This window comes from Meriones unguiculatus, chromosome 10 (assembly GCF_030254825.1).
Source record: "Meriones unguiculatus strain TT.TT164.6M chromosome 10, Bangor_MerUng_6.1, whole genome shotgun sequence".
Taxonomy (NCBI): Eukaryota; Metazoa; Chordata; class Mammalia; order Rodentia; family Muridae; genus Meriones; species Meriones unguiculatus.
The window spans coordinates 79,144,819-79,170,398 of record NC_083358.1 but is presented as its reverse complement, the minus strand read 5'-3'; the positions used below and the strand labels follow the sequence as shown (position 1 = coordinate 79,170,398).

The window sequence follows — 25,580 nt, the reverse complement described above, 5'->3', positions numbered from 1 at the left end:
GGTCATATATCTTCTTTCTTAGACTATTTATTTTATATGTAGTAGAAGTTCATTGTAGAAATGAGGAACAATCTATTTCTTGGATTCTTAGCCTACTAGTAAGTAAATACCGAAACTCAGCATTAGTTATTAGTTTATGGTTGGAGGAACTGCTATGGAGTGTTCTTTTCAAGAGACTTTCCTTTTTTTCCATTTTTGCCTTCTGAAAGAACACTTTCAAATGAAAATGGTTACCTTTGTTATTTTTAAATATTCTTTATTTGAAAAACTCATTTTCAGAAGTGGAAAATATTTTCCACTGGAGTCCAGGCACAGATTTTATTGTTGCTTAAGTGTTCCTTTTTGCATTCTACACTGCTTTGTATAACACGGAGCCTTCTCTGCTGTCCAGCCCCACTCACTGTGTCTTCTGAAGCTGGAGGCCTCCTTGGTCATCATTCAGGGGTGATTCATCTGAGTGTCCCTGAGTCTTCTCTTAGTTGCCAGTTATAAATACACCCTGGATCTTTATTAGTACACATTGAACTGATATTTTTCTGGGCTTATTCCTTCTCAGAATGAGTCCTTCAGTTTACTGGTAGGCCTCATGGCCCTGTTCCCAAAAGATATTTGTTTTACAAAATATTTTCTGAAAGTTTGCTTTTGATTTGTCCTTAGTATGTAGATGTCCCAAGTTTCTCTTTAAAGATGACTGATTATCATGGGCATTTAGATATCACCTTTTGCAAAGAACTAATCTACCCTCAGTTTTCTCATTTTTTTTTTCACAGTTTTAGTTTGAACTTCTATATGGCTGATGTAAAAAAAAAAAAAAAAATCTAAAAAAGGTCACCATATCACAGAGACTACATATCATAGTAGATTGACCTCCACACCTCGTGTGTGTGTGTGTGTGTGTGTGTGTGTGTGTGTGTGTGTGTTCAACTAAGCTACGAGGTAGGACAAACAGAGCTTTTCTTCAGTTAAAGAAGCCCCCAAAGCATTTTATCTTAGTTGGTCATTTCCTATTGCTGTTGTCATGCTAACCCTGACTCATGAGCATCTGTCTGCCCTAGGTTTTGCTGGCACACCTGGGTATCTTTCTCCAGAAGTCCTACGTAAAGATCCTTATGGAAAACCAGTGGATATGTGGGCGTGTGGTAAGAAATCATGTTTTCAAACATGTTTCATAATAGATCAGTGTCTTGCTCAGTTTTGGCTGCAGCAACAAAACGGCAGACACTGGGCGGCTTAAACAACTAAAAAGTATTGCTGATGACCCTAGAAACTGCAAACCCTAAGGTCGCAGTGCCTGTAAGTGTGCTGTCAGGCAAGGGCGCGCCTCTGAATTCATAGATACCCATTTTTTATGTGAGTTCACACGTGGTAAGAGTCTCTCTCATAACAGCATTAATCTGAGTCATGAAGCCTCTTTCCTACCAAAGGCTTCACTTTTAACTTCCTCAAAGTAGGGTTAAAGATTTCACCTACATTGGGAGAAGGGTACACATACTCTGTAGCAAGCCGTGCTGGGAGACTTGATCTCAGAACTTCTCAAACGCTCGTCTACTGAAAGACTAGCGGGGAGGCGGGGAAAGCATGGATCTCTGTGTTTTTGATTAGGTCTGGAGTAGGCAAACTGACATTTCCAGAAGTTCTCCGGTGACACCAGTGGTTTATTTTGGAACACTGAGAACGGAGATGTGGAGAGCCTTGCAGTAGCTATGTGCTTACACTACCAAGCCAACCAGTTCTTCCAACAAAAACTATTTGCCTAGGACACTTGGCAAGAATCACAAGAATGAGAGTAAATCTTGAAAATAATGAGTGAGTGAAGTCTAATCCCAGCCTTATTCTGCCATTCTTAGTTAAAAAAAACAAAAGAAAAGAAATCCTGTGCAGACTTAGCCATACAATGGGGAGAATTGCAACATCATTTCTTATAATAATAAATTTACGTGTTGACATATTCTTCAAATAGGCGGAAGACTGAAATAAGACTGAAGTAATGCTGCAGGTCGCTCTGAAGTATTTTTCTACTAAGGCTCTCAGCACAACCTAGTGTTCTAAGTTCTCCACAGCCTCCTTGCCACTATCTAAAAATAGGTGTGAACTGCTAAAGTCTGGCCGTGGTGTGCTGCAGGCATGTTTCAGTGCCGTGCTTGTCGGCAAACCTAGAAGACGCTGATTCAGATATTGATTTATAGGTTCTGGAAATAACTTCACAGATTCAGTTTTAGTTTAAAGGGAATCTCTATGTTGGAGTGATATAGGATCCCACACTCCATTCCTGGTCTGCTTTATGGCCCTAACAACATCTTGATATTTAATGGCAAACTGATGGAATCCTATGTGTTCTGAGTTCCCCCCATATCCAAAAAGGCAGTTATGAGAAGGGGCTGTGTTTGTACTCCTGCCTGCCTGCCAGTCTCAGGTTTGTGCTGACTCTAATACTGAGTGTTTTTTTTTTCTTTCTTTGTTTTGCTTGTAAAATATACCCTCACAGAGCTGTGTGAGGGTCAGACAAGAAACATGGTAAGGATAAACGTTTTACAGTGTGTAAAGCAGTGTGAAATGTAAACAGGCATCGTCATTCTCAAGGTTCGGAAGTGACACCCATTCAAAGCCTAAAGTCCTAGATGTATCCCAAGTGCTCCTTTCCTCTGCCTTCCTAAAGCTGTTTTCTAAAAGGAACTCCAAGGTGCCTTTGAGTGAGAGCTGGTGCAAGCTGTTCTTAGCCAAATCTTCATACTAATGAGGTAGATAGCTCAAATATTTCCCTTACACTAAATTAGCTCCCAGCCCAGATCTGTTTCTGCTGATTGACTTGGACCAAGAGTCAAGACAATGACAGGTCTTATGGCATATACTCATATTCATGAAAACATTTTAAAATATGACAGTCATATTTCTGTGACGTTTGGGGTCATATAGATAGAATGCTGTTTGCATCTTAAACTCCTTAAGGACCATGTAGTCAGTTACTTGTTCTGGAAGAAAAGGGGAGTTACTGGGGTTTTAGGGCCAGCATCCCAGCTCTGGGAGGCCTAAAAAGCTAGACTGGGCCATCCACCCTAATTGCTATTAAAGAGACTACCAGATAGAAAAGCAGAGGGAAAAAAGTTTAATCATGTGACCACCCTGAGAAATATGAATAAAGAGAGTCCGTGACCCCAACCAAGTCTGCATTTCAGGTGTTGGCATGACTCACTTTAAGTAGCAGAAGAACTATAGCAGGGAGCAAGATCTACACCTGGTTAAGAAGCCTCGGTGAGAGGTCAAAGTGTGACGTGGTTACTTTCTCAGTTCCAGCTTGGAGCTGGTTGAAGAGCTCTTTACTTTTAGGGGACAGGCTGGTTCTCAGCTGCTCCAGGATGCATCAGGCCGTCATACACACTTGCCTCCCTTTGGGGCGGTCTGTCCTACTGGACTTTGCTGTAACAAATATCCAAGGTATCACTGGAGTTTGAGACACTGGCTCGTGTTTGTGTGTCTTCGGCCTTGATGAGTGACCAGAGGGGGTAGGTGGGAACGGGTTTTTACATGGATGCTCCGTGAATGATTAACATGCCTATGAGGAATTAAACAGGAGTTTAAGCCAGAGCAAAGAAAGTAGGTAACTAGAAGGGAAGAGATGCAGAGACCATGGACATCTTTTAGTCAGGTGTCTAGAAATTCACCAGAGACCACATGACCCATTGCTGTATACAATTAGATACTCTCATAGCACAGATTTAGAAAACGACCACTACTGGACACAGCATTATTATTATTATTATTATTATTATTATTATTATTATTTACATTTCACCATTTTGTTTTGCCCTCTCACTCCGGTGACATGAAGAAATATTAAGTTTACTTTAGTTATAAAATGGCATCTTCTTGATTATCACTTTTTAATTTTAGCTTATGGTTTACCTCTAGGGTAACCTTTTTCATTTGTCAACTCTATCTCTTGCCAGTTAGTTTCCTTGTTTTGTTTTTTTAAAACTAGAGACTGGATTGTGTAGTAAGAAATGATGCTAGTCAATTTAAAAAAAAAAAAAGCACCAATAGCTGAGTCGTTACCATACTGGTGGTTGACACCAAGTCGAGTGCAGCATGCACAGCGTGGATAGAGGGACTGAAGGGAAGCTGAGCACTATTAGCAGCATGCACTTATCTGCACTTGGGAGACCTAAGCACCACCGTTACCTTGCTTTTATGGTCCCAGAGTATGGTCTGACCGGTGGTACCTGGTCTTTGAAAGCAACCAGTCCATTAGTGAAATGTAAACAATAGACGCAAAGGAAGCTAGAACATTACCCTGTGTGCTGCCATTACCAATGGTAAATTGGATTTAATGGTTTTCTTATATAGAAAGCAGCTTCCATAATTCCCTCCTGGGATGAGCAAATGTTTATAGATGTCACTGCATTGCTGCCTTTTAATCGAGCTCCTTCCATAAAAAAAAAAAAATCCTTAAAGATAAAGGACAGAGAGCAGAGGGGGAAGCTGGTAAACATAGGCTTGCCTCCCAGAATATATTTATGCTTCTTACAACTTTATCTGTCTTATTAGGTGTCACTTTGAATGCTCATGAGTAACAGTATATCACTGACCGTCACAGAATGTACCATGACTTTGGCCAAACCTTTGGACTATTATGGAATATGTTTCTTCTTTCTCACATAGTGAACTGTGTGTCCATAGCCACATAACTCCAGGGAAACAGCTTTTCCATATTTCAGCCGGAATAAGTCAACACTCAGTGTTTTGGTAGTCTGAAATCCCAGCCCAGTTGACAGTAAACTGCTACTGTCTGTCCTGTAGCTGCCTGACCCTGGGCCACCACTGTTTATCAATCTTCAAAAGTCACCACACAGAGGGCCTGGCTCACAAATATACAAATATAAGCCTTAACCTACTGTTCACAATGCTTTACGTTTTCTTAAATGTCTCTAGACTGAGCATGTGTAATTTCTCGAATTTGGTGCTTTTAAAACTGTAAACCACAGAGTATGCACATGATCTGAAGTCTTAATAAAAGTTCAGCTTCCTGGGACCTGCCCCAGAAGTATTGGATAAAATTCTCTGAGGTCACACGATCTAGCAATCCCAGTCCTGGGTATATATTTAAAAGACTTGAAAGCAGAGTGTTGAAGAACCTGTGTCTGCCTGTGTTCATTGTAGCATTATTCACAAGATGGTAAAGATACCTGCTGACAGTTAAGCACAGTGTCATACATGATAGTATATTATGTTGCCTTAAAAAGAAAGGCAGTGTTCTCACATGCTCTCCCAGATGGACGAACCGCAAAGGCATTACATTAGTAACCTAAAAGAACAGCATGAAAAGACAAACCCTGCGTGATTCTGTTCCGGTATCTGATGTAGTTTCAATTACAAAGTCAGAAAAAGGTTTCAGTGTTGAGAGACAGCTTCTGGAGAGCTGCTCTTAACACTGTGAGCCAACTCGACAACCCTGAGCTGCGCCCTTGAAAACCATGCATCTATTTCATAATGTTCTTTGTTTAAATAGAATGCTTTTCTTTTTAAAAGACAACTAAAACAAAACGAAACAAAACAAAAACCCAGTCTGTCAGGTAAGGCTCAGAATCTTGCATTTTTTCCAAGCTTGCCATGTGATTCTGATGAACGCCACGTTTGGCACCACTGACCAAGCCAGCCAGAGTCTCCTTTAGGGCAGCAGATTTTAGAATTTGTACGTAATACAGCAAAGGTTGCAGAGAGGTGGCGTCAGGCTCCAGGAGGAAAGCAGCATGTTACTGGTGCAGATGTGTGGCTCAGAGTTCTGGAGGCTGGGAGACCAAGATGACGAAGCTAGTGGTGGTTCTAGTGAGGACTGTTTTCAAGGTTACACACTGCCAACTTCTTACTCCTATTCTTCAGATAAAGAAGGGCTCTGACCTCTAAAGGGCACTGATTCTTTTCCTGAGAGCCCTACCCTTGTGAACTAGCTATCTTTCACTTCCACAAAACATCACAAGGGGTTTAGGGTTTCAGCATACAATTTTTTTGTGTGTGTGTGTGTGTGTGTGAAAACTCAGACATTCAGTCTATTGTAAGTGCCCCTTAATCATCTTGGTGAGATACCTGGACTTTTTATTTGGGGCAATATGACCATTTATTATTTATCTTTGCCAACTCTGTTCCGTGGCATAGGTAGTTCTGTCTTCTGAGAAATGGCTTTTATCCTGCTGGTTTTGACTTTTCTAGTTCCTGTCCAGCCCATGATTACTGTTCAGCACTTTCCATCTTCAGAGCACTACAAGATGAGCGGGTGAGCCGTGCATATGCCCTCTGGTTAAATGCGTGTTTCAGGTGCTCCCGGAGGCACCTAGTATAGTGTGCTTCCCTTGCTAAGGGCAAGTAGATGTCCTGGAGATTTCTCCTTCAACTTCACTGCAGCTTCTCATCACCTCTTCTTCCATGAGAGCAGTCTTTACAGTGTTTGAGCATTTCTGGGATTATGGGCTCAATCATTTTTTTTTCTATCATTAGCTTTCATTAAAATACGTTTGGAATATTCTTGATAACGTAGGCTTTTTGCCTAATCAGTAATCAGTGCTTCCCAAAACTCTAATTAATCAAACATCTCTCACATCTTCCAAGCACAAATTAATACATAAACGAGGAAAAAAAAAAAACAGGCAGCATCACTTAACAAATTATTAACAAACTAGTTAAACAAGAAAGTGGACAGGGAAAACTGAAGACAAGCAGTTATACTAGCCATTGCTATGGAGTTTTATATGTTGTATTGTTGTCATACACTGAAACCAACTGTGTCAAAAAAAAGTTTTTATTCTGTTGACATTAGCAATGTTGAAATGTACAAAAGGAGAGAATAGCATGATGAGCATCTGAGGTTATGTCATCTTACCCTCGCTTATTCCCCTATTCTGAGATTGCTTTATTCTAAATTTCATGTCATTATATCTGTACAGAAAAAGGACTCCATTTGTAAGTATGACAATAGTACAACTTACTAAAATTCCATAGCAGTAGCTGGTATAGCTGGCTGTCTTCAGTTTTCCCTATCCGCCTTCTTGTTTCACTAGTTTGTTATTAATTTGTTTCCTTTAGTCTTTGAAATCTCTTTTGATATGTAGGTTCCACCGCTGTGTCTCTCTTCATTCATTTTCAATATACGCGTGTCTCCACAGAGCACCCATAAGTGGTCACTGTTAATTTTGGTATACTGTTACACTCCTACAGTCGTAGTACTAGCTGCTTCCAAATCTTGGTCACAAAGACAGGAGTATCTTGTCATTCCATAAAGAAAGAAAAAGTTAAAGAACATTGGGTTTGTGTTCACAGGACCCAGGAGCCAACATGAAGCCCATTTCTGCCTGCCAGAGATGCAACAGTGACAGGGTTGCTAAAAATAAAAATAGTTTACTGGATTCAAAAGCACACGAACAAAACTAAATTAAATCGATTTGTTTATGATGGTAAAATCTAGGAGGCACTCTGAAATTTGTGAGACACTTAAGAGTAATTGAGTGACTTCAAAAGCAGCATAGTAAAGGTCAAAAGAAATGGGCCATTACTCAGTCTCTCCAACATGGACTGTACCTTAGGGTAATCAAGTAATGGGGAAAGGTTTTCCCATTTTTAAAAGGTGATATAGAATTAGAATTCTACCTAGTAAAACATTCAGGCAGTGATTAGCAAAGGCCACTGAGGCCATGAAAGACACCCAGTATTCATATGTCACATCAGCACCCCTGACATGCACATTGTGGCCACTATAGCATGGACCACAACTTGTAACAGACACAGTACAATAAACCTGTCACCTTTGCAAGCTGATTATCTCTGGCAATTTTCCTGAGTAATGGGACGGTGATTAACATGGAATAAGATATTTTAAATAATATTCAGTTTAAAAAACAAATATCATGACTCATATACCAAGGCCAAAAATATAATTTATAAATCGTACTGTTGAAGACTTACCATACATTAATTTACTGTTCAATTATTTCTATTATCTGATGGAGCGGATGATTCAGCAGTAATGATGGTCATGGTGATAACCAATACTGTGCTTATTTTTTAGAAGTAAGTTGCAAAGAAACTTCCTTTTCAGTAGTTTTACTTCTCATGTATGGTTCAAGGAGTGGAGAAAAAAATATTTCTTTTGTAATACTGACATTATTTCAAATACATGGAATTGCATAGCTTAATGAATTCCACAGTTCTATAAATGGGACCCGAGCATACACAGAGTTTGATATCTGTGAAGCGATCTTGGAGCCGGTCCTGTCTGTGTACCAGCAATGCCTATGGTTACATATTTTTGCAAATTATATTACAACTGTGTGCTTATGACTGGATTTTGCATCCAATTTTACCCTCCTCTTTCCTTTTGCTCTCCTATAATATATGACTCTTTGGTGAGGCTTATTTGATTGAAAAACTTTTAGCTCTGAAAACTTAGATTATTGAAGAGACAATGGTTATGTCTTTTTGGATGTTATCAGCAACCCAAGAGACACTGGTGATTTAGAGTATAAATTTGTAACCAGGACACTGCATTCAACCAAAGTCCTCACTGTCAGTAAATAAGGAAGTAGTTTTTTAAAAGTTAAGCCTCACCTTGAATAGAATATATATAGAAAAAGTGTCCGGGGAGGCAAAACATGTCCTCCAAAATGACAGGAGTATTTCATCTTTAGGAGTTGCCCTGCCTGCCTCCTTGCAACACTTTGCTCGCTGGGATGGCTTAACAAAGGGGCCGGTGTGGAGCCGTTGGGAGAAAGGAAGAGCTGTCACCCTCCCAAGAGGGGAGGCTTCAGAACAAGTCACAGCACGTCTCTCTGAAGTCATCCCCAGCGTGCTCCTCTGTGTCCTCATCCCATGTTGGTCAGCCACATTTGACTGGTTGTCTTTTATGGTCCCCTCAGGTGTCATCCTCTACATCTTGCTGGTGGGCTACCCGCCCTTCTGGGATGAAGACCAGCACAGACTCTATCAGCAGATCAAGGCTGGAGCTTATGATGTATGTGATAAGCATCCATGCAACTTCAGAGGGGGGTTGGCTGGTTTGCTGCCAAGGGCAAGGGTTGTTGTTGCTGTTAATATTTTTTTTTAATAATTTGATATTCTGTCATTTATCTACTATTTTGGGGTAAATTTCTCTTAAGCTGTGAAGAACAGTCTATCTACTGTTAATGTCAGTACAAAATAGACTTACCATGTAAAAGGAAGATTAATTATCAAAAATAGTTAGGATGACCATTGGGTTTGTGCAAAAAGTTTAGAGTTTCAGACTATGAATTTCAAATCATTGTAAGTACATCTTTATTAGTCAAAATAGAAACCATCACAGTCCAGTCAATATATTTTTGACAGCGAGAAATAAGTTTATTTCCATTGCATAAAAATTCATGTTTCTGGAGTCAGTGAATTTCTGGAAGGCATTTTCTGCATCTTGTTAGTTGTAGAAGTGTTTTCTTGATGCTTGAAGATGTTTGGTCAGTTTGGAAGAGGCCTGGTGGCTGTAACAGACTTAACACTTCATAGCCTGATTCATTCAACTTTTGAAGCATTGCGCCTCATGCCACTGGCCAGCTGTGGGCACTGCAATTTCTGGTGTATCTCCTCGGTTTTCTGAGCACACATCTAAGATGTAATTGTTTCCTGGGATTCAGGAAGCCATGGTGGATCTGGTTAGCAGCAGACGATGAAACGGTGACCACAACCTTTTTTGAGTGCAAATTTGTCTTGGCAGGTGCTTTGGATCTGCTTCCTGGTCCAGCCACTTGTCACGTACAATCTACCCTTCTTCAAATCACAGCATAATGGAGAAATGGTTTCTTTTTGGGTAGAATGAGAGATGGTGACAATTCAAGATGATTTCTTTCTCCAGTCTCTCATGGGGCTTGCAAGATCATGGCTGTCTTGCAAGCATTATTTCTGGTTAAGTGTTTTAGAAATTCACACATTAATATTTCAGACATGCTCACATCAAAGCCAATGGACCAAAATAAAAATAAACAAGACCAACTTCATCTTGTCAGTTTTTCTGTTTTGTAGCATTAGAAGCACTATTAATTAATCTATTTTTTATATAATTTAACTTATATAATGGGAAATTTTATGAATCAGTGCACTGCTTATAGAAATGAGAAATATATTTGGCCTTTCTTCATTTGACTCTGTGAGGGAGTAGAAATGTTTTAAGAGGATCTCATGCTTACCAGGCTACCCTTGATCTTGCCACATAGCTGAGGCTTGACTGCAACTTCTGATCCTTCTGTCTCTGGCTCTCTAGTGTTGGGATTAAAGGCATGTACCAACATGTCTGGTTTAGTGTGTCTATTTTTAAAAACTTTTTGCTAATTTCTATCTTTGAAGTTTCCATCACCAGAATGGGACACGGTGACACCTGAAGCCAAAGACCTCATCAACAAAATGCTTACCATCAACCCTGCCAAACGCATCACAGCCTCTGAGGCACTGAAACACCCATGGATCTGTGTAAGTCACTTTCCCATACGCCCTGGAGGCCAAATTAAAAGTAAACTCTTAGTCATTTTTTTTTCATAGCTTTAAAATAATCTTGCAGAAAAGATGAACATTAATGTATTTTTCACTCAAGGTATTTAACAAATGAATTTTATAATAGTGAAAAACACCATTGCCTGTGGCAAACTCCAAACTGCACAAATTGCTAATTATTGGCTACAGTAACAGGAATGACTAGACTAGTTCCCATTCCAGTTATTAAGACTCATGAACAAAGAATAAAAAATGACAACAAAGCTTACTGTATCCCAGAAGGAAAAATTTTACAAATTCCAATTCTTTCATGATTAAGCAGCTTTGGAAACATGTGAAATTTAGAAGCTAGAGATAGTTTTGGGAGGATGCCGGATAGCTGCAGTAGTCCAAACATTGTGAAGAAGCCCTAAGGAAAAATGAAGGAAATTGTAAGGGGATCTAAAACTTCTGTAAATTTTTAGGGTGGTTGTATAATGCTAAGTAAATGGAAGGTATTCTAATAGAAATGTGATAAAATGCTCACTAAAATGGTGATCTGAGAGATTATGAATGTTCTTCATTTCTGTACCTTCTATTCATCAGTGTTTGAGCTCAGTCTTTGTAAAACCATGCTTTCCTGTAGGTAACTTTGAAGGTTAAATACTTGCAATTTGATTATATGCGTTCAGAGGCCCTTAGTAAAGATTGGATGAAACTGTGACTTTTTATTGACTTTGGTATATTTTAAACATCCTCAAGTCACTCTTTCTTCTCTTCTTTTAGCAACGCTCTACTGTTGCTTCCATGATGCACAGACAGGAGACTGTAGACTGCCTGAAGAAATTTAATGCTAGACGGAAATTGAAGGTAAGAAATTTGACATTGTTGCGGGAGGGATGGGAGGGTTGATTTGGTAAGGTAAAAAGAAAACTGCTAAAAGGGAAAGTTTAAGCAAAACTTTTGACACTGTAGAAATCAATAGTCAGATTGATTCCCTCCTGGATCTGAGGGAAACTGAGGGAGCTCCATAATTGAGTCCAGGATGGGACATGGGCTGGATGTGTCAATGTGTGCAGTGGTTTCTCTCTCTCCTCAGAGGAAGCAGCTGCACAGTGTGACAAAGTCCTACCCGAAAATAAAACCAGGAGACTTACTAGCCCCTGCTACATGATTTTAGGTCAGAGACTTGTAGAGGCAACTATGATCTTGTTTTCTTGTTTCTTTGATAGGGCGCCATCTTGACAACTATGCTGGCTACGAGAAATTTTTCAGGTATACACATTTGAACTCTGCTCCTTATCTTCTGCCTTTCTCTAGCCTCTGTGTGTGTGTGTGTGTGTGTGTGTGTGTTTAAGAAAAATTTATAAAGTCTAATAACTACAAGGGGTTATCACACACACACACATACATACACACACACACAATGGGGACGGGGACACTCCCACTCCTGTAGCCACCCAGACCGGACACCTAGTTCTCAAAATGCTGGAGTCACACAAGTATGATATATATGTCTCATTTTTTTAATTGATATTTCATAAATAACCATGAGGATGCTTTTGTGTCTATTTAATGGAATTTCAAAAAGAAAGACTTTTAAGATAAGGCATTTTGTGGAAACCCATTCTGATAGGCCTAATTTCTTTTGAACTGAGGTAGTGTGTCTTCACATTCTTTAAGACTGCTTACAAGGACTAACGCTGTATAGTGAGAACTCACAGAGAACTGACTACCTGGGCAAATGGGGGCATCTTCCCACAATAGTATATCTCCAAATGATTGCCTGGAGGGAAATAGAAGAAAAAGAAAGGAGCATAGGCGCTAAATTCAGCCAAGAAGTTTCTTTTCTATAAAAGTGACTGTCCAAAATAGACGTAAAGTGTGTATTACTTCCAGGGAAGTAATTTTCAAGTTTTGGAGCCCTCTTTGATAAATTATCTAAAAGCCATAGGCCTTCAAAAGTCAGGCGTGGGAAAGCGCTCATAAGGCACATATGGAGCTGTCTAAAGCAGCAGCTGAGTTACCTTTGATAAACTTGTAATCTGCAAAGGGCCATCGGGTGTTGCATGTAATTAATCCCAGCATTCAGGAGGCAGAGGAAGGTGCAACTTTGTGAGTTCAAGGCCAGCTCTGCATAGATAGTGCTAGTCCTACCAGGGTATGTAGTGAGACACTGTTAAAAAATAATAATAATAATAATACAGCTTAGAAGTTTAGTCTTAGAACAGTTGTCAAAAGTAACAGTACTTTTGGTTTTGGATAGGGATGTGTTGCATTCAGTGACTAGTTGTGACTTTGTTTTGCCCAGCCAGGATGTTAAAGCGATAATCAGGTGGTCAGGATCATATGAGTAATTTGAGAGCCAGACATCTCTTCAGTCATCTCCTAGTTACTGCTTTGACCGTGTTAGCAGGGCAGTTCTTCCCACTTAGAACCCATGTGAAATGATGGGCTGGTGAGCAGCGGCCACAGCGTGCCAGTACAGTGCCCAGTGCTACACATTCAGGCCTGCACTGCCCAGATCCGATGCTGCAGCCTGTGTCAGGCTGTTTTGTAAATACCTAGTTAATGTGATTCACGTTTATGCAGGTGGGCTCAGTGCCAGGTCATTAAGCATTAACCAGTATATATGACCTTAAACTAAACAGATATTTCACTATGGCCTGGTACTCAGTGAATCACTAGAAATAAGGGGATTTCAATAGTGTCTGTTGTTATTGGAGAGAGACCTTTTCAAAGATTCTCTAGAACTAAAATGATATTTTATTGAAGTTCTCAATACACCCTAAGTGTAAATTGGGACTTTATTAATAATGACTATACACATTTATAGATGCTTTAGTTTACCTCATGTGTTCCTTTTCACCATTCTGTAAACTAAAAACCATGATTAATAAATGAATTTCGTGTTGTCACTGAATGTCTCTGCATGAAAAGCAAACTTTTTTGACCCATCACATCTATATCAACTGAATAACATAAGATTCACTTACATCTTCTAGTTCCATCTTGTAGTTGCATTTTAGTTTTGAGTATTTCATTCATTCTTTTCGTTACCAAACATACTCTTTAAATTAAACGTCCGTAAGTATGTTGTTATAAAGTTGTTTTTATTTCTTCTTTTCTTCCTGAATATGGAATGTATTTCTTGTGAGGTAAGGTGGTAGTCACACAAATGATGGCTCTGCTTCTCCCAAGCCAAATGGCTGCTTCCCCCAAATCATTGTCTTCTTTGCTTGCTATTGCAATCCAAATTATTCTGTTTGCTCTCTAGCCTGTTAACTGCCACAAGAGTTCCCTAGTATTCCTTTTTCACCATAACTAAGGCAACTATTGAATAACAGTCTTCGTTGATAAAATTTAATAGCCTTGTTGCTTAAAACAAGATAAAATCAATATCTGTGTCTTTTAGGTAAATTTAAAATATTGCCAAATTGAAAACTAAAATAGCATTCCAAACCAAAGGAGTATCAATAAACGAAATGTTTGTGTAGTTTCGTTACAGCCAGGTGTTTTATTTTAAACGTCAGGCTCCCTGTGCTTAAATGACTGTGTATATTAGCATTAAATGGAAGTACGTACTGTGTCCTCCACATCTGTGAGTGTTCAACACCACTGTATTCATTGTCATTACAGTTATACTTGCTGTTCACTGTGTATGCAGTCATCTTTAGAAGGATGCTTTCTAGCTTTAATAGGCTGACGGAAATTGGTAAAATACAAGCAGTTGCTCAAGTGCCCTAGAAAAAGGAAGTTTCCTATGAGAACCTATGTCTTTAAAATTTCATTTTATTTTAGATATTGTTCCAAATATTATGGTTTCTAATTTGTCCATTCAAAGACCTTTGTTTAGGAAGGCTTTGTATTCTGATTTTGAAGTCTAAAAGAACACGGAATGCGTTTCTTATTACCATATGCTAAGCATTTAAAAAATTTGCTCCTGGTCAATAAGGTACCATTTGATTTATGTAGATGTTTGTATTTTCAGTCCAACTGGAGTTCCCTGATTAAAAAACAAAATAGAGAAGACATTGGTTTAGCCAGAGCAAATTTTTGTGAATGAGATTTCAACCTCTGGAAAGAGGAGCTTCAGTAGCAGAGCTGACGTGGTCACGAGACGTGGCGTGAATGAACATGTATTCAGTCTGTCAGCTGGTGTCTCGAAACTGAAACCAACTTTCTGGATTATGAAGGATAGTCCAGCAAAAGTTCCAGTATCCTTTTCAGAACCAACAGTGACATAAAGTCCAGTGCACAGCTGGCAAAGTGTTCAACTTCATGCCATGAACTATGCAAGAATTTAGTTCTGAATTTGCCGTGGCAGAACCAGAAAAGTGATACTGTATCTCAGTGTCCTGTAAGCTCTTGCTCATCAGTGTGACCTTGATGGTTTGGTGTATGTTGGCCACAGCTCAGCAAAGATGGCAGGAGACGATTATTTGATTTGTCATCATCTCCCTGAGGGTTTGTAGATAACTCACTAAAGTGATTTTGCTCTCATTTTGTAGCAGCCAAGAGTTTGTTGAAGAAGCCAGATGGAGTGAAGGTAAGTTAAACAGTTCTCTTAAACTGTCTCTGACTTTCATATGCTGTTGGATAGTTATAATGTTACCTGAAAGTCCCAAGTCTGTATAGCTATTGCACTTTACAGCTCTGTAAAGAGGATGCAGTCTGAAGTTCGCAATAGATCAACACACACACATGATTATCATATATGCTAACAAACATTCGATCCTTTCCACTTGATTATGTATTAACCATGAAAAACAATATTTAAAATATAGCCACTGTATAAAGTAAATGTTTAGGACCTCTCGGCTTCTGCACAGTCCCAAACCACCCTGCTGACCTAAGAACTTACAAAAATCTAATGCTTTCTCAAGTAATTATGATTATGGATTTGAAGCCCACCAAAATGTGGGACAAGTTTATCTGAGAAATCAAAGGCACCACCGAGTAAATGTCCCTACTGGGGCAGTTTCTCTAAAGCCCATGAGTTTCAATCCTAAGGATTAAAGGCATGTTCAAGGTGCTACCCTGAGCAGACACTAGGAAAACCTTCCAAGAAAGATGACAGCAAAAACATTTTTACTTTCTTGGTTTTCTAACCAATATAATGTAATTTACTTTCTACCAATAGTATCTTGCTTACATAGGGTTTATTTTTAATCGTGTCACCTCATACTTGCTTAATAATTTGTTGTCTTTCCAGAGCATCACGTGAAAGTATTGTTAATCATTTTCTTTCTCTTCTAATGGCCGATGTGTACATTCCTCAACAGGTCAACACTCTTGGGAATCAAATAATATTCTAACCTTTGAACTTGACCCAATCAGGTGGTCAGTTCTTACTGAAAAATATGACATAAAAAGGCATTTGTCAGTTCCTAAATTTATATGGAGTCATTCATTACCTCACCTGTCTGTGTGTGACCTGAGAATTTCCAGCTCTGGAGTCACTGTGCCCTGTGCTCACTAGATCACCATTTTCCATTCCTCAAGCTAAATGTGTCTTCCTTCTGCTTATTTCAGTCATTCTAGATTTCAATAATGACAGTGGATGTCTGCCTTTTCCCGGGGTGACATTGGTGAAAATGGGTATTTTTAAGTTTCCAAATGTTTCCCTCAGGGTTTTCTGTACTGCTCAGTACTGGAGAGCTCACAGGTCCAATAGACAGTTGTTCTCACTGTTACCCTGATGTGATAACACTTTCGGGACAGTTTCCCTCCAGCCAACTTAGAAACACCTCTTCAGCAACAAAATTATGTATTCCATGCTTTGGTACTTCAAAATTCAACAGGCCATTTTTTTGTTGTTGTTGTTTATTTATTTTTTGTTTTGTTTTGTTTTGTTCTTCTTTTCTCTTCCTTTCTGTTTGATTGGTCAATTCAGAAAAGGAGGTCCAGTTCGAGTGTTCAGATGATGGTGAGGACCCGTGTCTGCCAGATTTCTCCTACTGGGAAAATGCACACAGTGCACAGTCCTGCTTCCGAGTTAGTGGAAGCAGAAAAAGAGCATCCTAGGTCAGCGCTAACCAGCACTCCTAACACGCTGCCCCGCTTTCACATTGCATTGTTCTTTCTCTGATAGAATTCTTAGGTAAAGAAGTTGAACCCTTGTCTGTGGGCTGTTCATGAGTTTGCCCATCTGTGAAAGCAAAACCCAGTTTTCTCTTTGAGACTAAAGAAGCCAGGACATAACGAGTGTTTACTCGTTGTTTTAATTGACAACCGTAATTGCTAAATTAATTCAGACACAACTTAATACAGTTGACCTGAGTTTACGAATAATGTGAAAGTGATTTCAGCATGGGCTCATTCTAGCTAAGCTTCTTTAAAAGAAGTATGTATTAACCTTAACAGAATAACTACAACACCTTTTTCACGCCTCCTGAGAATAATACTGTACTGTTTAAATACCTTGTTGCATTCAGGTTTTAAACAAGAAAACTACGTCACTTCCATAATCTCCAGTACATAAACTCACATGTATAGTTAAAAAAACAGCTACAGTTGAACATGGTGCCTGATAACTGACTCTTCGAAAGCTAGTTCTTCTGGCTTTACGTAGACGTTACCCTATAGTTTGGAAGAACACTATAAATGCCTCCAAAACATGATAGTGTGTGGATTGTTCATGTATGAATGTGGACAGGTGTTGGGTAGTCATGCACTTTACCTGATAAGTTTGTGTGCATTTAGATACAAGTGAGTCACATTTTCACTAGAATGAGGCAGTTCTAGGAAGAAAGTCTTTCTCAAAACAGGAAGACTATTCCAGAGTGTTTGTCTTTCATTTGCATCTACTGATGAACGACACTAAACACATTACGTACCTGTGGCATTTTAATCAGAAGCATCTTGAAGATTGGACAGGAGGTTGCTATGGCCTCATCATGCACTCTTCCCCAACAGGAAGTTACCTTTCAGGGACTAGATGTGCTTTTCACTCATGTCAGCCAATGCAGCCTTTCTCATCCATCTCCAGTGGCTCCTTATTCTCATGTCTGTATTTCCGTGTAGACATGCTACTTGTAGACATTGTAGACCAAGAAGATAAAGGCGTCTCTGTTTCTATTTTCTGCGTATCCACAGATAAACAACAAAGCCAACGTGGTAACCAGCCCCAAAGAAAATATTCCTACCCCGGCGCTGGTATACCTGGACTCTTGTACCCTTCTTAAGTTCTGCACTGTTTGCTATTGTTTCACTCATACGCTTTCACTAAATTGATATCTATGTATCAATACTTCATTTGTCGGTGGTTTTTTTTGGGGGGGAGGGGCTGTCGTTTGGGGGTTTGGGTTTTTTGTTGTTTGGTTTGGTTTTGCTTTCAAAGATAGAAGAAAAACTTGTTTTGGTTTGTTTTTCTTTTCTTGAGATAGTTTTCAAGCAGTGTGTTTCTAACACGAGACGTCTCATTTCATTGTGAAACATCATGCTTTTCTCTGCAGTTGGAATTCTTGCATGCTGGCTGGGAAACGCAGTAGAATGTGCTTCAGTTACTCTTAGCTCTTCTGGTGATGATTGCTACTGATCGTGCAAACAATGGTTTCTCTTTCTACGAAGAGAGTGTTGGCATCAAGGAGAGCTAACAGGATTCCTGCAAGATGACATGAAAAGTAGACCTTATTCAGAGATCCCATTTCTCTCTTATTGAAAGACAACATGGCTTTGCAAGACTTCACTTTCTGGGATAAAGAGGCACTGCCTAGGTCAAAGCTTTCTGTCTATTGTGTTTCAAATTAAATTGTCACTGTTTCATTTTTTCCACAGAATGGGAGTGTATAACACAGAAGGCTAAGCTATCAGACAGATAGTCCATTTCAGTCAAATGTGTAGAATTAACTCAGTTACTTTTACACATTGGAATAGCGTGTTACAACTCAAAATCTGATTACTGGTGTTTAGTACATGGGATGATAAAAGATCTTCTTAACATGGTTTCATAATTTGACTTACAATTCCCAGCACTTGTTTTTATTCATTACTGTGCCCAGACTGTCATTGCCATTGACTTGAAAATGTTAGGCATTACCTTTACTGGATTAATGAGTAGGCCCAACTGAAGAACATTTGGAGGAAAAGGCATATTGAAATTGAGGGTTTCAGGGGCCGAGAGCATAGTTCAGTGAGAAAACATTTTCCTAACTTAGAAGAGACCCTGGGGTTCAATCCCTAGACCTGTACAAGAAAAATAAATGTTTTCTTAAAAATAGGTAAGAAAAAGAAAGACTCAAAAAAACAAAAAACAAACAAACAAAAAAATAACAGGTTATATACTAGTGAAGCAAGTGTTGCAGCTCAGGCCACATCAAGGAAGAAAAGAAGCAGCAGTTGGGTTTTCTAGGTGTGTAGCACAGACTTCCCCTTGGGGGACGTGTCTGTGGTGGAGACCACCCTGGTTACAGCAACTCACAGGTGCCAAGGCAACCGTTGGTAGATGTAACAAATGTGCTATCGCTGTGTGAACACTCGTTCTTTTTTTTAATATATACTTTTACATCAGTATTTTAATATTATCCACGTAGTTTTCTCAAAGAAAACTATGTGAAAATAACAGTTTCTTTGTGAAAAATGTTACCTATCAATAATATATATATATATATATATAATGAATAGTATATAAAAATGTATCTTCACAAAGAATTTGCTGTCTTCTCAGATATTTCTATCTATGCTGTTCTTGGCCAACTTCTGTGAGGCAAATGGCAATAAAGTATTCATAGAGAAGAAAGGACAGCTTAGCATTTTATATATGAAGTTCATAAGGCAGAAAATTTATTTTTGATGTGATTAACATAGAATGTCTCAACTGTGTTTCCAATGATAGTGTTTTATGATTAGTTCTAAATCATTTAAATGAACTTTTTAAAGTATTCTTTACAATTTTTTATGCGCTTTGATGTGCATTGCTTTGGGCAATTTTGTGGATGTTTTTTAACGTGTGGTCCAGTGTTCCAGGCTTCTCAGCTATGTGTTGATTATAATGACTTCAGAGTCCAGTCCCAAGGCAATACAGCTGGAAAAAAAAATCTTCACAGAGAATTTGATGTCTTCCTCTGATATTTCTCTCTACGATGATCTTGGCCTTCTTCTGTGAGACAGACGGCAATAGAGTTTTCACAGAAGAAAGGGAAGTCCTGCCTGGTGTAGGGCCTGATGAAACAGTGGGTGCCTCTTTAGGTCCCCAAACTGCAAAGCCCTGCCCGTCATTCAGCTATCAGGAATAAGGTCTTTTGCATGCTGCTTCTGGGTAGGGACGTGTGATCTCATGGGCTCACGGGGAGGCCTCCTCAGAGATCCTGTCACCTGTTGAAAGCCCTTGACATGGCTTTAGCTCTTGTCACTATTTAGTCTTGTCTGTTGGTCCTCTCTGCTCTGTCCCACAGACTAGTAAGAATGTACTTACCAATACGAACTGTTTCTTTCTCTATTTTGTTCTCACTCAGGAGCCCCAAACTACTGTAATCCACAACCCTGACGGAATCAAGGTATTCAGAAAGAATCAACCCCATTTGCTTTGATAAGATTACACATCTCATCAAATGCCCTGTCAAAACCGAAAAGAAAAGAAAAAAAATGGCCCTTTTGTCACCACATGCTCCTTCAGGCCTAATTCATCTTGAACTATATGTAGACTTCTTTCAGATTAAAATGAATGACAGCCTGAGAGAGAAATCAATGATCCCTTAGTCAATAAAAAATAAGGGTCAGGTTGAACATTTACAGAGTCTTTGTGTTGAGATGACTGTGTATCTTAAGCAATTCCATGTGGTCTTTCTATTCCTCCGTGCCTGTTTGTGCATTGTACGATAAACACACACAGCATGAAATTTCAGAATTTCTTGCTATCTTCCCATCATCTTCTGAAACAACGAGTGGGTATTTCTTTAATGTAATGTTGCTTTTGAGCATTTCAGTTGTCCTCTGTTCTATTGTCACAGTGGTTCTGTTGCTGTTGTTTCTGTTTGCTTGTTTTTCGATTCCCTGTATTTGATGATATTGATGGTGGTGTTACTGTGTGCCATGAATTTGAAGAGAATCAGGGAGTTCTACTTCTTGTTAAATGATTATTGTCAATCTAAATGAATTATAATAACAGATATTTAAGTATTATGCTGAATGAAGACTACTGTGTTCCACCTATTGTGAATTATGGTATACTGTGTTCATACCAACACTTGCATACATGTTTAAGGGATGAAAGGAGACATTTTCTAAGTGTATTCTATGTCCAGTTTATAACTTCTTGTGCTCTGTCATCTCTAAAGGAGGGAAGATGCATCAGACTTTTCTAAATTACTGAATATGGTCACAGGTCTTGTCCTTACTCTAATCATTGAAGGATCAAGAATCTCCGGTTCAATATTTAGTTGACCCATGTTGAAAACATGAAATGTTTTGTCTATAAATCTGTGATGTACATTAGTGTCATGACACTGGAAATGTTCCAAGTCCCAAAAAGGTTTGAGGTAGTCAGGACCAGCACATATGAGAATAATCCCATTAATGGCACTCTGAAATGATAGCCCAAGCATAGCAGCTGGAACAGACACTACCGTAATCCTAGCTCTGTCATTTGTAAGAGTTGCTGCATGCTATTCATTGCTTATAAGAATCCATTTGTTTTTAAGTGCATGGATTTAACCTTCATTTTGAGTTTTCAAGTCTGAATGCTACATCACATTAAAGAAATGCATGGATGCCTTTTTTTTTTTTTTTGTATTTGTGGAGACTCTGGACATTAGCTAGTTTATCTTTTGCCTTAAAAATATATATGGTATTTACATGAATAGATGGCTTTCTAAAAATACCAAATCTATAAATGGACACTGACTGGAATTTTTTTTATTACCTTTGAAACTCTGTTTTCCAACTGTAAATTATTTTCAGCTCTCGCCTTTAATTATTCCAAGTGGAAAATGAATACCTAACAAATCCTGCAGCATATCATTACTAGAAAATATTTCGTTGGTATATTTTAGTGAGAACATTCATAAATCTGCTTTATGAAGTGCATCTTACCGCCAGTAGCTGCAGTGCACTTTTAAACGAGCTTACTGTTCTTCACCTTAATTTGTAGTTTTTATAAAGAATATCATCTTCTCATTGTGGGAAAAGATATCTTTTTCAACGACTAAAACTTTCTGAGTTAAAAAAAAACGGCAAAAAAGTCTAATAATTTCCCTTAAAAATAATTTTTTTGTTATGATTCCAGTGTCCTAAACATAAGCCTGAAACTTTCTGACAACTTTGTTCAGTCTGGCTCAGCTTGATAGCCCTACCTTCTGAATCAAATGATGGAGGAAATGCCTTTTCTCAACAAAGGTCGAAGGTAGAGAAATAGCAGCAAATTCTGTACTTGACGTGGTGCCCACCACAAAGAAATTCTACTTACTGATTGGTTTGTTAGGGATAAAACCATGTATTTTAAACTCCAGATTCATTCTGCCAGAATATTCCCTTTCTCCTTCCATTTCTCACACAGTGTGAGGCTCTGTAATGTGAACTCATCTTATCCAGTTCTTAAATAAACTACATACTTCTTCTGCTTCTACAAATCACGTGGACTCATCTTGCATCAGTGACTAGGCGACCAGAGTACTCCCTTCAAAATGTTTGCATCATATGACATCTTGTTTCTGTTGGAAATCACTTGATATATTTGTCCATTTGCATGTCAGCGTATGCACACAGCCTGCTGAAGAAATTTGCATGATATGTATGTATCACCAGCCAAGTTTGTCATAAGAGTCAGCCCTTCACTGTATGAAGCTGAAAACTGTGTTTTCTTCTGAACAGGAGTCCACTGAGAGCTCAAACACCACTATTGAGGATGAAGACGTGAAAGGTAGGCTTGAGCCAAAAAATGGGAAAGCCCTAACTCAGAGCTCCATATCCATCACAGCGAAGCTTGTTCCAAGTAACCAGTAAGTTTAGATCAGGAAGAAGGCTTATCCCAGAAGAAATCCATTTTTGTTTTATGAATACATTATTCTGAAAAATGAATCAGTCTGTGAATACGTCAATTTTTTTTCACATTTTATGTGTTTTAAATTTAAACATGGAAGCTGGCAAGCATATTGTTGACATCTCAGCTAACGATGACTGATTTTAAACACATCAGTCAGAAGTAGCATAAAATACATATGCACTTTAGGCATGTCATTAAAACTTGTATAGAAGGCTGTATTCAAGATTATATTTAAAGGAGGTGATATGAAAATATGCTAATTTGTTTTAAACTTTTGATGGTCTCCATTGAACGCCAATGGAGTTTTATGTTTGGGAGCCTTTTGGCCTAGGTTTTATATACTTTCTTAATATAGTCTTGACATCTGTTTCTTTTTGTTTGTCAAAGCTTTCTAGCTATTGAACTCTCAGAACTACTGCACACACTCAATATGCACTTATATTATTCTACTTCCTTTGACCACGTGGCTGGCCTTGAAGTGTTAATTTTTGCTTCAGTTTCTTTTGCAGCTTTGTCTTCGTGTAGTTCAGTGTGTGCAACTTCATCTTCAGCAGTTCATTGACTAGAAAGTATTCTGGGAGAGATTTGTAACAATAAAGACATTTAAAATAATAAAGAATAAGAAATATTTTTGAAGAATTGAAAAAATGTGATTCATCAGTTAGCTAAATCTTAACTAGGAATTACCTTACGTACAAATGTCATTAAAGGCTTATTAGGTGGCATTAATAAAATAATGTCTTGAAGAAAAATAAATGCACTCATGTTATAGAATAAATAACCAGGAATTCTCAGATCAGGAAGAAATATGGACAATTTAGGAAATAAAAATGGCTTCAGATTAAGTTGACAATCACCTCTGCTGGCCTTTTTTTTCTTGGTGTAGGGAGCACTGGCAGTATTAATATGTACTCTTTATATTATTAGCACACTACCCTGCCTCTCTTAAAGGTAGCCACTCGTTGTTTCTTTGAGTGCAAAAGTGGATAGCGTGTCAAGGATATGACTAAGTCTATTTATCCCACTTTGGCATTGAGCTAAAATTTGGACTGAATAATTTCATGAGTCTTTGATGTTAGATAAAGACATTTTTGTTAACCAAATAAACAGATGGACCATTTAGCTTTGTCAGTGATTCAGGAAGCCTCATCTTTTAAGTGTTTTAGATTAATTAGCTCTTCAACTAAATAAAATGTGTTATGTGATTTTGATACTAGCTTATGTAAGTGTTTGGTGGACACTCCTAGAGCGATTCTGGGTTATTGTGCACTGGAACAAAGAGTCGAACAAAGGATGCTGCCGCTGAAGTAAAAACAATTTATTAAAAAAAAAAATTAAATTTCCAACAGATGCGGCAGGCCAGGGGAGAGGGAATCTCAGAGCTCAAAAAGCTGTGCCTCATAGATGATGGGGTTTTGTATATCACATAATGTGAGCTTTCTGGTTCATTTGCACAGCCTGGTCTTTTTCACATGTGCACTGTTACATGCAGTTCTACATACAGTTTCATGCATTCCCTGTTTCCCTTGAGGTATGTTTAATTATTATAATGAGCCATAGGCCACTTTAAACACTCTGCAGTGTCGTGTGCCCATTCAATGGCAGGGTTCTGTTGGCCTCGGCTAAGGGTCTTCTCCAGCCTCCCTCGTTGCCAGCTAGGTTTTCTCGTATGTTCGTTTTTCAGCCATTGCTGAGGCCTGCCAGGCCTTAGTCTCCAGCCTGTTCTCTGACCTCAGTTTTTAATCAAGTGTCTGGAAAGCTACTCATTATCTACCAGAGGGACTGGATCTTTAAATAACTGAGTGCAGCAAAGGGAATACAACATCTCAATATATGTAGTTCATCGACCTAGGACATTTCCACACCTTGGTAATTATGAGAATAGCTTTAATTTGTAATGCTTCTCATCTTAATTTGACTTGAGCTATTAAATACTTGCTCAGGATAAGTTACTTTAATTTATGTAAATATCAATGTTTAATAGGAGTCTCTCAGTTGGGCATGGTAGCACACACCTGTAATCCCAGCAATCAAGAGGCTGAGGCAAAAATAATGGAGAGTTCAAGACCAAGTGTGGATATAAAATGAGTTTAGACTTGCCCAAAGGACATAGTGAGACCTGTCTCAAAGAAACAAGTCAAAATGAAACAAATCAAAGGTTCCCTCAGGAATTTGAAGAAGTGAGGTACTATTTGATTTTAGAGTTATACTGAAATTACACACAGCAAATATTAGAGAAATGAAGTATAACATTAAGATTAAAACGTGTAATGTGAGATTAAAAGAAGTATCTAGTTCTGCACACAGGATAGTGTCATTTATTTTCTGGAATGTAATGAATAAATTATATTTCTTCTTGATTGTACTCGTGTAGAACAGGCCAGAGTCATAGATACTCACATTAGGCCTTCTCCTGTCTTCTCTGTAACACTTATGCAGCCATTTGATAGCTGATCCTTTTAAGGCTGTAGATGCTAGAAACCTTTAGGGCCAGAAGGTGCATCAGAAGATCCAGGCATCATTCTGGATGTAAGGGTTTAGGAGATGAGGGAAACAACTTGAATGCATTTACTTTCTTGGTGATCTCCCTTTGCAGGAATCCTTCCCTCTGTCAAGACATTAAATAATTCCTCCAAGAAAGGCCTGATGTTCTTAATTCATGTGGATAATTTTGCTCTGCTCACCCCAGGTTGCCATACTCTGTGTAGTTTAGTGGGAAGAATGTTTTTTGTCTTGCTCTATTAGAAACCAAAGTTACATAGATATCTTCCCTGTAGGAACTAATAAAGGCCATTATATAATTTGAACAAAGCTATAACCTCTATGCATGAGTATATCACATGGAGAAGATTCCTTTACTTCTACTGCCCATGCTGTCTGAGCAAGGCTGTATAGAACAATGTTACTCAGCTGATAGCCCACACCAGACAGCAGTCTCATCTAGACAGGTTTCTGTAGCACCATCCTAGTTGCTAGGACCTGTTCTTCCCTGAAACAAATCTGGCAGCAGCACATACATTTACACTGTCCATTTACACTGTCACGGAGGCACATGGCCCTTGGTACAGTATCACAAGCTTCCCAAACCAGTGCCTGGCCCTCATCAGCAACCCAGGAAATGAACATT

The 25,580-nt window shown here is 38.7% G+C and overlaps 1 protein-coding gene across 14 annotated transcripts in view; it reads left to right on the top strand.

Moving 5' to 3' along the window:
- The window catches only part of Camk2d (calcium/calmodulin dependent protein kinase II delta), a 256,393-nt gene that overhangs the window by 199,150 nt on the left and 31,663 nt on the right, over positions 1 to 25,580 (top strand). For 4 of the 14 annotated variants that reach the window (XM_060392774.1, XM_060392780.1, XM_060392783.1 and 1 more), the window contains 9 exons: positions 1,056 to 1,139; positions 8,898 to 8,992; positions 10,351 to 10,473; positions 11,260 to 11,343; positions 11,706 to 11,748; positions 14,985 to 15,022; positions 17,572 to 17,631; positions 19,929 to 19,970; positions 22,282 to 22,330. In XM_060392774.1, the coding sequence (XP_060248757.1) occupies positions 1,056 to 1,139; positions 8,898 to 8,992; positions 10,351 to 10,473; positions 11,260 to 11,343; positions 11,706 to 11,748; positions 14,985 to 15,022; positions 17,572 to 17,631; positions 19,929 to 19,970; positions 22,282 to 22,330 (618 nt within the window). The remainder of the gene's footprint in view (positions 1 to 1,055; positions 1,140 to 8,897; positions 8,993 to 10,350; positions 10,474 to 11,259; positions 11,344 to 11,705; positions 11,749 to 14,984; positions 15,023 to 17,571; positions 17,632 to 19,928; positions 19,971 to 22,281; positions 22,331 to 25,580) is intronic. The other 10 variants (XM_060392776.1, XM_060392785.1, XM_060392782.1 and 7 more) reach the window with 7 other exon arrangements.